Source organism: Seriola lalandi, unplaced genomic scaffold (assembly GCF_002814215.2).
Source record: "Seriola lalandi dorsalis isolate HSWRI2012SDOR001 ecotype SW California unplaced genomic scaffold, Sedor1 jcf7180002054883, whole genome shotgun sequence".
In the NCBI taxonomy this organism is placed as follows: domain Eukaryota; kingdom Metazoa; phylum Chordata; class Actinopteri; order Carangiformes; family Carangidae; genus Seriola; species Seriola lalandi.
The window spans coordinates 3301407-3317266 of record NW_019525658.1 but is presented as its reverse complement, the minus strand read 5'-3'; the positions used below and the strand labels follow the sequence as shown (position 1 = coordinate 3317266).

At 39.4% G+C, this 15860-nt stretch overlaps 2 protein-coding genes across 2 annotated transcripts; both read right to left on the bottom strand.

Annotated features, from left to right (window-relative positions):
• Positions 1-6: 6 nt before the first annotated feature.
• On the bottom strand, positions 7-3723 carry tm2d2 (TM2 domain containing 2). The gene is made up of 4 exons (XM_023397580.2): positions 3365-3723; positions 2975-3062; positions 2787-2902; positions 7-1167 (listed from the first exon to the last, which is right to left on the bottom strand). The coding sequence occupies exons 1-4, from the start codon at positions 3628-3630 to the stop codon at positions 954-956; spliced, it is 684 nt and encodes a 227-aa protein (XP_023253348.1). The 5' UTR covers positions 3631-3723; the 3' UTR covers positions 7-953.
• Positions 3724-6516: 2793 nt separating this feature from the next.
• On the bottom strand, positions 6517-13772 carry LOC111647972 (uncharacterized). The gene is made up of 7 exons (XM_087171658.1): positions 13269-13772; positions 12907-13174; positions 12434-12580; positions 12177-12253; positions 10289-10398; positions 9709-10169; positions 6517-7804 (listed from the first exon to the last, which is right to left on the bottom strand). Exons 1-7 carry the CDS (start codon positions 13598-13600, stop codon positions 7529-7531), a joined length of 1671 nt encoding a protein of 556 aa, XP_087027784.1. The 5' UTR covers positions 13601-13772; the 3' UTR covers positions 6517-7528.
• Between the last annotated feature and the right edge of the window lie 2088 nt (positions 13773-15860).

Below are 15860 nucleotides of genomic sequence, written 5' to 3'. Positions count from 1 at the left end.
CAGAATTTAACTCCTCAACAGCTGCTAGCAAAGACAACAAAGTCAGTAACACTTGTAATTCATTATCATGCTGTATTCACCACTGGTAGTCGAGGCTGATAAGACCCAATCAGTGGGTGTGTTTGCAATGGTCTCCGTTTTCACCTGTCCAGACGTCAAGGCAACCCCAGAGTTTTCAAACTAAAAATAGGTCCAGCAGCGTTTCCAAAAGTCTCATTTTCAGGGCTCGAAAACGCCGGAGTAGTGTGGACGGGAGGGTGAAAACGTAGCAAACGTAGATGTGATTTTAGCATGAATTCAAAAGCTGGTGAGTGTGATATACATTAGCTAAAGGAGAACTGTGTCCTATTCCATGTACTTTGGCAGCTCTTCATCAGAAAATGAGTGAAACACAGCGGCGACACAGTAAATGCAAACGTAAGATGTGCTGTCATATTTTGGGGATTTGATTTTCCCATGCAGCACTGATGATGCCGGATGACATTCATCAATACGGCCCACTCAGTGTTACCTGTCAGTCCATATGACTTATGTTGGTTTGTTTGTAATAAATCAGTGTGAGGAAACCAAACAGACCAGAAATAAATGGAAACAATATCTAATTTCTTCTGTGGTCTGGGCTAAATGAACCAAACGGCGTGAAAGTGACCTTAGTGACAATTTAACACTAAAAAGATCCATCATCACTGTCGCTCAGCTGAAAGCTGTGAATACTATAGTATAGTATACCATTCTTATGAATTTTCAAGGTGGTAAATGTGAATTAAATTAGAATCAAATCATATTATTCCTCGTTTTTCTCAGGAGCCCCTAAGAACCCTGTAGGGGTCCTCAGGAGACCCTCAGGCAGCCTGCAGATTCATAACCACGACTGGGTGAGGCCACATCCCTGATGACTGATAATATCTGACTGAGAAGTGGCCACAGTCCTTGGTCACCCTTTGCTGTTGGTCTCAGTAGTAGGTGCACCAGTTGCTGTAATCACTGGGCATCAGGCCGCCAGTGATGAGCAGGATCAAGTCCACAAACCACCAGATGCCCAGGCCTCCCAGGGTGAGCAGCTTCCCCACAGCAGTGCCGGTGTGGCCCAGGCAGAAACGATCGACCCCGAAACATCCCAGGAAGAAGGAGTAGAGCAGTGTGGTGATGAAGTAGTGGCCAGTGTATCTGTGAGAAACCAACAGCAAAAGATAAATGAGGACAGTTAAAAAAAAGCTGGAATGAAATATGAACTGTTGTGCAATTAAAATGAATCACGAGCATGAGATGTTACATTTAAACAGCATTTAATTCGTTGAACCTCAATCATCTGTCTCATTTCTGAACCTGCAGATGTTCACTGTAAAGATATGGACATATCATACAATGCAAAGACGTGCAGATATAAAGGAAAATACAAATATGATAATGATGAACACAAGGTTTGAAAAGAAGCTATAGCAGTACACTCAATAAGGACAACATCTGTTCTGTACAATGTAATGCGTGGAAACTGTGTGAGCAGGAACTGAACATTATGGACGACATCAATCCACATGCTGGATTGCAGTAGTGTTTTTGTACAGATGCTGCTCTCACTGTCTCAAGCTGCTGCACATCTCTGATCTCTATGCAGACAAATGATGGGTGAATGTCCTGGTTCTATACATTTGTAAACATTGCCCTCTAGTGGTGATCATGACACCTCAGCTTTTTATCTGAATTAACCGGATCAGGAGCAAGTACTGTACTGTTTCTGAACATCATAACACAACATAAAATCTAGTCTACCACTGCACTTTATTTCACACTCAGGCCAGGACCAGCACATACCTCCCAAATAAAACTTTGTCACTCAATACACTTTCTGATTGCTTTCCCAGAAAAAAAAAAGTAACAAAAAAACTCTTTGGTAAAACTATTCAGCCACATTAGATCGTTGCAGATATATCGGTATCAGTGTATATGTCAGCTAATGAAAGACTAGAAGCTGAAGTAAAGAAATGCTAAAGATATGTTATGATCTGTGTCACCATTCTCTACCAGTAAGTCGTGACAAATTTATTTTTCAACTGCAAAATGTTTATTTCTGTTATGATTCGTGTAAAGACAAAAAATGCATATCAGTCAATATGTTAAATGGACTGTACTTATATAGCAGGGAAGGGAAGCCACATTCACCACTCACTCACTCACATTCATACAACACGTTTTCCTACATATGCAATGCTTTTCTACCATACACGCAAATTCACACAGCAATGATACATCAGGGGCAGTTTGGGGTTCAGTATCTTGCCCAAGGACACTTTGTAAGGGAGGAGCTGGGAATCAAACCAGACTCTCCGATTAGTTGGTTGATTAGATTGTGATTGGGCCTGCAACTAACCTTTATTTTTTTTTTATTATAACTGAATCGTTCAAGTATTTTCCTGATTAAAAGATTACTTGTTTAGTCCATAATATGCCTACATTTTTTTTAAATCCGTTAACATATCTTATAGTTCAAAGTCATATCATAGTGACTTTTCCTAAAGTAATCCAAGCTTGCTCAAATTTGACCCCTATTTGCGGAAAGTAGTTTCAGGTTAAAATCAAGAAACATCAAATCCATTCCAATCCCGATGGATGAAAAAGTAGAAACGGGTTTAAATCTCATAAATTAGATTTTACCTGAACAGTACACTGAAACCTCAGCTGATTAAAGGGCCATATTCCAAACTTTATACATTTTACAGGAAGTTTAGTGTGATAGTTTTGGCATACATAGATTTCTACAGTTGAGTGTCCAGTGTGGTTTCCCTTACTTGATGCAGGGTACCCTCCCTCTGAGGAATTCTCTGGATCCAGCACACTCTATATCATCCAGTGCAGTGCACATGACAGGAGTGTGGTTCACTTCTTTCTCAGTCTGGCCACCCCACTATAGATAAAAACAATAAATTAAGTGCCATGTAATTAACAACATGATATCTGCTTGGAAAACAACACTTACCCCGACACAACCATAGCCCAGCTCCTGGTAGGCACTGAGGTTGCCTGCGTGATCCACAGGGTCTTGACAGTAGATGAACTCCTCCGGTCTTCATCACACATTGAATGTATATAAACAAAGATAGAAAGTGAGGAATATAGACTGATAACCAACAGGGAACTTCAGATTTCCGGTTTGTAGTGAACACACGCCAAACAGTTTATGACTACTTTATTAAATACATTTTAGATATTTAAAAAACAACAACAAATACTGCTGTGGGTAATGTGTTACTGATGTACAGGTGAGCAGAATTTGACTCAAAGTCTCAAAACAGCAGCAGTGCATAGTCAGCATTAGCTAACATGCTACCGCTAGCATTCAAACAAGATTGCTGTACATATTACTCACAGATAACTGCAAAGGACGACTGGTGACGGAGGTCTATAGTCAAACCCCTCTGTATCGTTCATCATTTCCACCGTAGTTTCATATTTCACAATTTCGGGCGGCTGCTCGCTGAACGGGAACGCGGTAGCTCTCTGGCCGGGAGAAGCAGCAGGAGTCTCCGTTGTCGAAGAGTTTTGGGAGTGAATTCCTTCCAGGCATTGTAACAGAATCACCGTCAGAAGCAGCAGGAACTGTCCGCACAACAGAATATAGCTCACCGAGATCATTGTCACTCTCAAAATACTGCATTAATCCTCATAAAATATCCATTCATGGTTAACGGCAACATTTGTGTACGACGGTTTGTTTGGGCCTCGATCGCCGTCTCGTGGTAATGGCGTCATCAGAAAGCGCCTGGAGTTGAAACACCCTGATGAAACTAGACATATGTATAGGAAACATGGATGTAGCAATTAATACTTCCATGATAAGGAATTGTCATAAGGAACTGTTAAAACTGGTGAGTAAAATAAATGAAATAATATAAATAAAGTAAGATAGTGAGACAATATGGCAGTCAGCCTGTTTTCTATATTTAAATCTATATTTTAATCAGTGTAAGGATCAGATACTGCTTTATTGATGGACAAAAAGAAGTTATAAACATGGAGTAGCTACAGTGTAATGTGGAATATAAGTATAATGTAGTACAAAGTGAGATGTATTAGTAATACAACAATATACAACTGCATAATATAGCAGTATATCGTATTATTATTAATATCCTACAAATACAACAGGTGTAACATTAATAAAATATTTTAGTAGCAGCATAATAATTGATTAGTAGCCTAATAGTAAAGACTAAATGTACTATAGATAGTAGGCTAGTTTAATTTAGTAAAGCAATGTGAGTTTGAACAATTCCCTATGACAATTAATTATTTTCCACAAGTAATTCAGTTCATCCAAACCTAATGTTAATGCACACTCCTGCTTGTGGAAAACATTGATTACAGCCTTAACTATCAGGATTCTAATTAACTGGTGACCAAACTTTTATTTTTACTCCTCGTAGATCATAAACCCCTTAAATATAAAAAGGACTCATTGAAATCGGTTGAGAAATATAAACTATTCTGCTTTTTTTTCCCCCAGAAAACACTGTTGCCCCTCCGTTTCTTCATGCTTGTTTACAGGGCATTCTTGTCCGGTCCAATATGGCGGCGACATTGACATATGATCCAGCGGCCAATGCAGCGTCTTTGTATATATGTCTATGGGAACTCGTGCCTGTCCAGGAAAGAGGACCACCAGGGCAGGAGCAGAGAAACAGCTGCAGCCAGACGGACATTCACTGAAAGTATTAGAAACACCCTCATCCTATTAGATCCTGATTTAACAAAATGTTGTCACACTACCATATGGCCTGGAGTGGATGTTCTGCCAGTACTCTACCTTTTTTTTAGGAGTAGTTGTACTAGTAATAGTATTAGTATTAGTCATAGTGATAGTATTAGTTGTAGTATATGGTTATTTCCAGTATTGGGGAGTAACTAATTACATACAATGGGATTATGTAATTAAATTACAAAATAAATGTAATTTTAATCTGTTACAGTTACTGAGAAAGGTTCCATCCAAACGTATTCTTTTCGGTAAAACATATAAAGAATAAAAAAATGAATTCTGTTGTTTAGCATCTTTTGGCCGAGCAGGATCTTCTGTTGGTGTGTTTGTGGACAACGCGGGTCAGATAGGTGACAGGTGTGAGATTTAATAAAACTCACCAACTCAATTCAGCATTTTGTCTGTAATTATTAACTTGGAGAGGTCAAATGTAATAAATTACATCAGATTGAGTAAGCCTAATTAAAGCAGCTAGATTTACTTACTTACTTATCTTGCTGCCCCCTTTTTCTCTCTCCTCTTCCCCTTATTCTTTCCACACACACACACACACACACACACACACACACACACACACACACACACACACAAGCACATCAAATAAATATACCACTCTACAATCTTTCTCTTTGTTCTCTAACAGAATGTCTGTAATTGTCCTGTAGTCACGGTTTTGTTTTGCTTGTGTTCCTGTTAATGTTCCGTCTTTTGTCTTGCAGTTTAATCTGAAATTTATATTTCACATATGATACTGTTTTTTTTCATCAACAAAAATGAATGCAGCTGCTGCTAAAAGCAAACACGTATTACTAATCGATTTTCATAGCTTTGCTGCCTGTGTAATGTCGCTTTTACATTTCAAAATTTTGCTCTGCTGACTCATAGGTTGGCGGTTCGATCCTCATGTCCTCCTGTTCGCATGTTAAGCTGTTGTTGAGCAACACTCTGAACCCCAAATAGCTTTTCCTGGTACACTGGGAAAACATGTGTGAGGCTTTGGCAGATTAAAATAGCCTATTACACTGTATATCTTAACATTAGTCCTTCAAAGGCCCTAAAAACTTATGTCCTTCTTACTGTGAGTGAAGTGGTTGCACACGAGCACACTATTTACACCCAGAGTTTGAACGGTCTCTTGTTACACAAGAGATTTCTGTTTTCCGTTTTTGTTTTTTTGTTTTTTTGAGACACTGGATCAATTGGAAAAATGTGATGTCACATGTTTCTTTACACCAATCATGATTCAGCAACGTTTGAATCAGGATCTGATGACACTGAGTGGGTTGTTTGGTCACTGTCAGTCAAATTAGATCAAAGCACATCTGATGAAACAGATTAGCTTACTTTTTGACTGTGAAAACGCTTAATAACTATTCCTAAAATATATATTTTTTATTTGGACTTTTGTTTATTTTGTTATGAATTTTTAATCTTTTCAGGGACTTAAAACCAGTAACACAAAGAAATCTTTAAAATAAACATAATTTTTCTTTATTTATTGGATCAGTCTTTGAGAAAAAAAAAATGACATAATCTCATGGACAAAAAGAATGAAGCATGCCTGTATCCATGCATTCTTTAAACGCAAAGAAAGCTGATGTGTTTTAAGCTATTCAACTCAAATGTGTGTGTGTGTGTGTGTGTGTGTGTGTGTGTGTGTGTGTGTGTGTGTGTGTGTAAACAGTACATAATTTGACTAATTTATTGTAAAGTTTCACTGGAAATCTTCATACAGCTTATACAGATCAGATGTATTGCAATGATTTTTTTAATTTACTCAGGTTTATTCATATTTTATCCACCAAATTTAGATCCAAAATTTGTCAGTTAAATGCTTTTGGGCTCAAGTGTAAAAAGTTTTCTTACAATATTTCAGCATCCATGTCATCCACCAAGCTGCACCTAATCTCAATAAAATCACAATTTGAATCACCAGTGTGTAGGATTTAGTGGTGTTTAGTGGTAAGGTTGCAGATTGCAACCAACTGAACACCGCTCCCTTCACCGTCCCCTTTCCAAGTGAGTACGAGAACCAAGCGGCAACTTCCAAGACTGAAAAATGAAGCCAAGACATAAGTGCCAAAAACAGTTCTTCGAACGGCCCCTTGAGTCTGGCTCCATGAGTGAGTCAATCCACATAGACTCCTATGCTAAAATGTCCCGCAGAAAGAAACGGCTTCTTCCCTCCTTCATGACGACTGTACGGTGGGAGAATTTTTATACAACTCACCGATTCAAATTTTATTAAGGCTTAAAGATCTGCATAAATGAGGGCGTGCTGCTTTGAGTGACAGGTGTGTGAGCGTATGCTTGGCACAGCCACGGCTCCACAATCTATGGGTGAAGTCACGGAGGCTACATCCATCTTTACATGCAGGTGGGAGGAGAACCAACAGTGGCCTACAGGTCATGTAAACATCGAAGCGCCGCTCTCTAGGGCCAGTATTTGGTTTATCTACTGTATAGAAACATGGCGGTGTAACATGCTGGGCTCTGTGGAAGACGACCTGCTACCTATGTAGATATGAAGGGCAGTTCTTAGATTCTGCCAATAGAGCTACCAGAATCCTACACACTGGTCCTTTAATATGATATTCATAAACAAAGTTACATCTGGTTGAAATAAAATGCCCTTTACACCACAGTTATTCAATCTGAAGTCATGTATTCAATATAATGCAGATTTATCAGACTTATATGAGACCAATATGCACGATAACCCAAAATTTTCCTTTTGAAACGGCCTTTCAATTCTGCAGGTGCGAGTGTTGCAAGTCAGAATTCTGTCCCTGTTTGTGTCTCGTCCTGACTGCAGTCCATTTCAGCTTCTTCCACCGAGTTCATCTGCTCTGTTTTGGGCAGCGTTAGCAAATCAGGGACAAGATATTTCAACCCACCACCAGGAGGAACACATGAGGATATTATTGGGGAGGTGAAGTAGTCCCGGCTGTGGACGCTCGGATAGGCTCTGAAATCCACTTTGGAGCGCACTGAGAGGCTGGCGTAGGGATAAAACAGGAAGCCTCCAAAGTGTGAAAAGGTCATCAGGTCCTGTTAATAACAAGAAAATACACACAATATATAATTAATGAAAATAGTTTAGGTCCAATCACACTAACAGGCGCCTAATACTGATATAGATATACCCACACAACACATTGATAATATTTTTTTTTGCATCAATATTCAAAAACAATAAAATCAGCAAAACATCATCATATGTAAATGCCCATTATTTTACAGGTTAAATAAAAACAAATGGTTACTTTTCATTATACATTTACACTGCAATTGCATTACTTTATTCTGTTATTTTTCCTGCTCTGCTGACTTTAGAAACCTTTGAAAGCTGTTCATTTGACAAAGGTACGTTTCCTTTTCTACTCCAGCGTACCTGTTATCAGCTGCTGCAGTGCTGGGTGAACATTCCCATCCAGAGTACATTTTTAAAAGTGCTGTCTCATTTCTTTAATTCAAATCATACAGTGAAGTAGTCTGCATGATAATAAATCCCTGTAGTGTGGGTGCTCTTGAGCTCCCCCCTTTTTAAACTGTATTTTAAATTGTACACTATTCTCCTATTTTTCCTCTTTAATAAGAACAATGTTGTTTGCCAGGACTGTTCCCTTTAGGTACATCGTATTTACAAAAATACTTATGGTATAATTCATGTCTCCTTTCCTCTAAAATGCCTGCTTGTTGTTGCCGTCCCGTCTCCGTCGTCATGGTTTCTTCCACTGTTTCTCTGTGTGAGTATTTTATTAGCAGCTGATTCACACAACACAGTTACACTGTAAATCCTGGGCTGTTATAGTGTGTGTTTACCGGAATTATTATACTTTTATTTGACTGCATTTATTTAACATTTGTAATTAGTTTGCAAAATTAAAATAATAGAATACAAAATTAGAATAAGTTAATAAGATATTTAATAGTTAAGTCCACATCAACTCGCTACAATATTAAAATGCTTTTTACGCGTTAAGGGATCGTTTCACAATTTTTCAAGTCTTGAAAAAATAGTCAGGTGCTCATATGAAGAGTGAAACAGTTGCAGCTGGTTGTAATGGTTCATCCTGTTTAGCACAGCCATTTTAAGAACAATGTGCTTTCAATATAACTGATGAGGGAAAAAGTCCACAGTCCACGCTCTATACAAATATATATATATATATATATATAATAAAGTTGAACTAAAGTAATTATGAGGCTTCAGCAGACTGAGGTAGAAAAATCAAGTGAGAATCCTCCAAAGTTAAAGTTTATTTTGTAAAAAATGTCCACATATTCACTTCAACTAAAGCTTGGAAGCTATTCGATGTACATGTAATGTAATGTAACCTCTGTAATATCAGAATGAGGACTGAGGATTTGGTCCCCCATTAGTACATTCAACGCTCAGCTCAGCTTGAACTTTAATTGAACATTTTCTTTTTATAGGCAACATCATACTTCTTCACTATATATCTGAGGCAAAGTTTGTACTTTTTACTATTTTTTTTACTAATTCCAGTTACTTGGCAAATAAATATAATACATTAAAAACAATGATGTGTTTCCAAAAGTTAATGATGAGTTAAACATGAGAATTACCTTCATTTTGACCAGCTACAACATTAAAACCCTGCTTCAGTCATCATAATAAACAGATATTGTAAATTATAATAATAAATTCTTATATATAATAATGAAATACTGACAGGGGGCATGCTCTAATGCACAATGTAACACTTGATACTTTAAGAAGGCTACATTTTAGTGATATGTAAGACTTGCTGAATGCAGGACTCTCACTTACATTAAAGTATTTTTGCACTAAGATAAGCATCCAAATACTTTCTTCCACCATTGCTTACAACAGATGTCTCAGTGAGTCAGAACTTGTAATGAAATGGATGTGTACTACAAGTATTTAATGAGTTTTAATTATAGTGTTTCATTAGCCCTGTGTTTACCTGTACCAGCGCCTGCTGCTGAAGGCTGATGGGAAACCCTGGGGTTCCTGGAGTCCTGACAGGTGCTGCCAGGCTCAGTCCACACGACGCCGCTCTGTCCACGGTGGCACAGCTGTTCCAGGTGTTCACCTGAGCGGAGTGGAGAAGACCGCCGGGGACACTCGGATCCCACAGATGCGTGTTCAATTCCGGTGGATAAACACGGCTGTGTGCGAAACCGCTGCGTAATTTGCACATTTGTTCCTGCTCTGAGTCTTGTGGGTTGGAGCAACCCGCTCCATCACTTATGATACTGACGACGTGACTTTGTCTTGGATCCGTTTCTCTCTGTGTCCCAGCTGGAGTCTGTACTGTTCTGTCTGCCATGGAAACCTTTGATCCGGGTTTCGTGTCTCTTGTCGTTCTGCGCTCCTCCTCTCCGGCATTGTCCTCGTTTCTGTCGCTGTCACTTTCATGGGCATCTTGAAACAAAAGGCAAATAAAAAAGTTTGGACTCTTGGACTCACAGAATTGATAAAATTAATATTATACATGTTGAAGCAGTGATGGTTAAAAAAAACCAACAACAACGCTTCTGCACCTGAGGACTTGAGATTGTCTGAATATTGCGGGGATGAATCTTGAAGAGGTTCAGGTTTCATGTCGATCAGCCGCATCTCTTTACATTTTTGTGATGAATGTTGTAGTTTCCTGATTTTTACAAAAGAGAGCAAAAGAAATGATTGATCATTTATACGATAAAACAATCAACGACTCCAGTGAAACTGATGTGAACACACCAGTAACAACGTGTTTTTACCGGCTCAGACATTGATTCTCGCTTCTGCTCCATCTTCCCAGGAAAGCTGCTGCTGCTCTGGAAAGTTTTTTTATGGTTGAAACAGTTAAAATCTTCTTTCCCAGCGAGAAGCCCAAACACTGAGACCACAGCTCCTCCAATGTGACGATTTGCTACTTTCCCCTGTTTTCTATGATTTTAAACAGATTTTCTTTGGGGGTTTGGACTCTTGTACTTGGACTCTCTGTCACCGTAGGGTTTAGGAAACGGCAGTGGGCATTTTACCTTTCTCTGGTTTATTATAGACCAAATAATGTAACTGTTTATCAGCTGATTCACTGATAATAACATTATCATAACAACATTTCTTTATTCTCTGTATTTCTTTATTTTCTTTTCTGGGCATTTGATCATTTTAACAAGTTGGTGAAAGTCTGCACTATAAATATATGCTTATTATTATTGTTATTATTAACATTACTGCTAATTATTATTAACTTTTAACTTAATTTATAAATATGAGAAACATAAATTTATTTAGACACTCTACAGAATACAGATGTCTGAGGAGCCCTCCTTAAGAACACATCCAATATAAAAAGAATAAATAGTGGCAAGACACCTTTGGAATAACCTGGTTTCCAGTATTGATTGGTCTTATCATGTGATCTGATCTTCAGCTATTCGTATAGTGCTGGTGGAAGGAGTAAGTGAACCCTTGGCTTTAATATTGAATCTCCTTTAGCACCAATGACCCAAAACAAGCTCTTCCAGTAGCTGCTGATCACGGCCGCAGTTTGGACGATTCTTCCTACAGAGCTGCTTCAGCTCAGACATGTTCTCAGGATGTCTGGTGTGAGCGGCTCTCCTCACTCCACAGCAGCTCTGCTGGGTTACTGGGCTCTGATTGGACCACTCCAGAAGGTGTATTGACTTTGTTTGAAATCATATCTGTAGTAGATTTACTTTGATGCATCACAGCCACCCTGACATTATTCTTCCAGAGACCCTGATAAACTCGGGAATTCAGTTTCTTCTCGATCACGTCGAGCTGTAAATAAAGCAATACATCATGATGCTCCCTCCACCCTACTTCACTACTCAACCTGAGTGTCATTACTCCACAAAAAAATATTTTCCCATGTGTGTGTTCCCATGGCAAGACACAGTGATATTATAATTTTTTTTTTTTTTTTGCTGGAGAGCAGTCGGATGGAGCACAATGCCATGCAAACATGCTCCATGCAGCCCTGATCTGTGTGTGGTAGACTCATGAACAGAGACGTTAATGACTCCTTTGAGCCTTTAGCTGTTACTCTTTTTTACTCACTGAATATTCTGCATTGTGCCTGTGGAGTCATCTTAGCTGGACACCCGTAGGGAGAGTTTACACAGAACCAAGTCATCTCCACTTAAAGACAGTTTGTCTGACTGTGGACTGATGATAAACTCTTTGACATGACTTTGTAGCTGCTTAACTCTAATGGATACTTTTCAGATTAAGATTTACATTCAAAACATATGATGAATTTATAAGAAACTAAACATTACAATTGCATTGCAATCAATTAAAGTACTAAAAATATTTCTACTAGACATCAAATCCTGAATACTGAATAATAATAATAACATTATTATTATTATTATTATTATGTAATTACATGAATTTATAACTGAAACATTAACTTGCCTCTTTTCTCTTCTTCCGTTACCGATGTCTCTGAATCCCTTAGCGAAAGGATTGTTATCTATTTTCAGCTGTGTGATCTGAAAAATATAAAGCGAGATGGAGACGAAATATATTTATGTCTTGTGTTGTAGTAAATGATCGATGAGATTTTTCTTCTTTTATTTTGAAAGTTGAGCTCCTCTTCGTACAGACAGTCAAGTCAACCCGAGGTTAAATCGTCTGCAAAGTGACTAAGTGAGAAGAAGTAAAGCTCTTACCTGATCGTTCTGATAAGCTGTGACTGCGATGAACTCAGTCTCGGAGAAGACGTATGTTCTGAAGGTGCTGTAGGGCAGTTTGAGGATGTCGTTTACCTTCACGATATGAAATCTGGGCTGGTATTTGTGCATCGAGTTGAGAATTGTCTGCAAATAAAAAAAATAAAAAAATAAAAAAAACAACGATGACGTTTGAAACCAGTTTTTGAGAAAAGCGTTTGGAAAAACTCGTTTCATGATGAGATGAAAATGTTTACGACACAAAAGAATTTCAACAGGAACGAGAAAGATCTTCCAAGAACGAAAATATATATTTACATAATATTACATTTAAAATGGATTATTGTTATGTATTCGTTTGAAAAGATTAGACGTCACAAAAAAGGCCATAAACGTGCCATTCCCTTGAAATTACCTTGGTTATAATAAAACAAACAAACAAACAATGAAACAAAATCTAAATCCAAACTTACAAATCCATGTTTGTCAGAAATGTTGTTGGTCAGTTTAAGTTTGTGGAAGTTGACCACTTTGGACATCCACTGCTCGCCCGTGGCCGGACTGTCCGGGTGGATGTACATGCGCTTGGGCATCTCGGGGTCCGCCTTTCCCGCCACTATCCAGCGGGAGTTATGAAACTTGTATCTGCAGTCATCAGCCGCCACTATGTCCATCAGAAGAATATATTTGGCTTTTCTATCCATCCCGATGCACCGGGCCTTGAGCGGCGGGAACATGCGCCTGCAGGGGGAAGAGATTAAGGCGTGAAGCAGCATGCATTCATCAGGAGACGGTAGAATTACATCCCTGCGTAATTATTAGACATGTACTGTACCTCCCAGATTTTGTAATGACCATTTCAGTGCCGCATTTGTGGAACTGTCTCCAAAGGTCGCTGGCTTCCAGATAAACTTTCGGCTCATCATCTGCCATCTCCCCTCCCTCCAGAATTTCGGGAGGCCGACACAGCATCGCAGAATGCCCGGGCGGAGACGTGTGAATCATCGTATCCAAACTGGGATCCGCTGACCCTCGGGAGGATAAAGCCATGGCTGGGAACAGCGGGGGTCCGGCCAGGACAGTCCCTCGAAGGGCCGCATCTCCGACTCTTGTTGGAAAGGCTTGTGGTGCCTCGGTCGGGACGCACGTCTCCGAGAAACTGCGCATGGTCTCCAAGGGAAAAAGAAACTTTTACGCACGACCGTAGTCAGGTTAAATTTTGACGCCACGTTGATAAATGCGGAGTGAACGTCTCCTCATATTTTTAAAGTCACTAAAACGCATTAAATGTAGCAACTTTAACACTGTTTTGCTTTTTCTCTGGATATTTTGTCTTAGAAAAATCCTGACAACAGTCCAGTGCGCTCCGATGCCTCTCAGCTTGTGTCCAAGCTGATTTGCTCCTTGACACTTATGGACTCAGAGGTGGGTGGAGTTTCCCTGGTGTTGCACTTTATGTGCTGCCGCAAGTTTCCACACAGGCTGATGAGGCTGTTCTGAACTGGCCTATTTGGGTGAAAATCCAGCTTTATTGGCAACACACTAACCCTCAACCAATTACAAACTTAACACACTTCATTGATGATCACCACAACTGCACCATCAATGAAATCTGACAACGCAACAGTCCACAGATCTGGATGTGATTCCCACATCATTCCAGCGCCCTGGAGTTTGATCAGGTCCACTGATGTGGTTTCTCCTCCCGTGCGGCCCTGCCTGGGGGCAGTCCGCAGGGATTCAGCTGTGTGCAGGTGCAGCCTCTGCCAGCGATTGTCCCGGCTGGATTAGGCTCATGGGTTCGGTTACACGTTTTTTATTGCTCAATGGTCCATGACAGCGCAGGAACGTCCCAGTAAAAAACTTTCCGTGAGTGAGGGTGGCAGGTTTCAGGATACATGTGCGCCACCCGTGATGTGCAAAAAATTGGGCTATGTCAACACGAGGAGGCGGAGCTCCATATGAAATCACATGAAACTATAAAGTGAGAAAAAAGACATTCATGCCATGTTGCTTTCATAAAACCAAATCAGTTACTAAAATTGAAGTTCAGCGAAATCTGTATTTCACTGCTAAACCTAAACTCATACATTCATGCTGTATTTAACCACAGAAACACTGTAACAGTGTCACATCATTACTGTGACATGATTGAGTTTACATACAAAGACCCCTCTGAGTTAACTAATGTCCATTATGGGTTCATTGTTGACCTTGCAAATATTCATTTGACAAAAATTCTTAAAGGTCTCATACAGTATAAAGGTAGATGTCCATGTGTTGTTTGATTATAGATCAGGTCTAGGTTCTATATTGATACTGTGAAAGTATCAAAGCGCTCAGTCCACAGAGAAATGCACACAGCCTGTATTCAGACACTGAGCCTTGAAACGAGTCGTCAGGACCTCCTGAACTTTGTGATGTCACAATAAAGCACTCACTGCTCTCAGCCACTCCCCAAGCCCCACTGACCTGGATCCACCATCCAACCTTGCAGGATTTGTTTTCTCTGAGTGTTTACCTGAAATCTACTATATTTTTATTGGATCACACACAAAACAGTCAATCAATCAGAAGAGAGGCTCAGAGCCTCCTCTCCTCTGATTGGCTCACTGAACTGTTGTTGCTAGAGCTCCAGAGAGAAGCCTGAGAGAGGAGATGTAAAACTACATTGAGATGGTTTTTGGTTCTGAAAACTACAACTATATGTTCTTATGGATCAACACTTCAAATAAAACACAGAAGAAGATATATATAATAAGTTTGCTTACTATGTTTCTTTATTATTAATGATTACATAAAATTTCAAAATGAAAGGTTAATCATCTATGGGAATGATTCTTATGACTCTGATCTGTCCCACTTGCCTATACAAAGAGAAAACAACACGTTGCAGCTACAGTCTCCCAGAGCTGTAGACCCTGATCCCTGTAACATCACACATCAACACAGTGTTGAGTCAGTGTGTGTGTGGTGCATGTGGCTGAACAGTGTGGAGAAAAATGACCAGTGCAGAAGAACGAAGGACAAAAGAAGAGCTGAGAGGAAACATATTAAAGGAGGAAATCCCCGAAAGAAAGTGCAGCAAAATGACAGATATTGTATGTTTATGTGCGTGGGACATGACTACTGTTTGTAAAATAGGGCCACACTCAGTGAGTCATATAAAGTTAATTCTTTGTTTTTAAAAAAAACAAAAGCATGACACAACACTTAATCATGCTCTGTAGGAAGCCAGGAGGAAGTGTGTGTGTATGGAAGTAATACTGAAAATAAAGAGTCATTTACTTTTTCCTATCGGGCGGAAGTAGCTCCAGGTTCTCAGAGGTTCATGATAGTCAACACAAGTCCAGTCAGAGCTCTGAGGAAAAAACAAACACTTCAGAAGTGCTCAAATATGACGGAGAGATTTATTCCTGCAGCCTGA

Bases quoted from the DNA above. Each gene is read 5' to 3' on its own strand.
- tm2d2 (XM_023397580.2), bottom strand. From the start codon at position 3,630: ATGATCTCGGTGAGCTATATTCTGTTGTGCGGACAGTTCCTGCTGCTT. The intron at 2,903-2,974 runs GTAAGTGTTGTT...TTTTATCTATAG, and splicing joins TGGGCTATGGTTGTGTCGGG to TGGGGTGGCCAGACTGAGAA. The intron at 1,168-2,786 runs GTAAGGGAAACC...GGTTTCTCACAG, and splicing joins GGGAGGGTACCCTGCATCAA to ATACACTGGCCACTACTTCA.
- LOC111647972 (XM_087171658.1), bottom strand. From the start codon at position 13,600: ATGCGCAGTTTCTCGGAGACGTGCGTCCCGACCGAGGCACCACAAGCC. The intron at 10,399-12,176 runs GCAAGTTAATGT...TGTAAAAATCAG, and splicing joins AACGGAAGAAGAGAAAAGAG to GAAACTACAACATTCATCAC. The intron at 7,805-9,708 runs GTAAACACAGGG...TGTTATTAACAG, and splicing joins AGCAGCAGGCGCTGGTACAG to GACCTGATGACCTTTTCACA.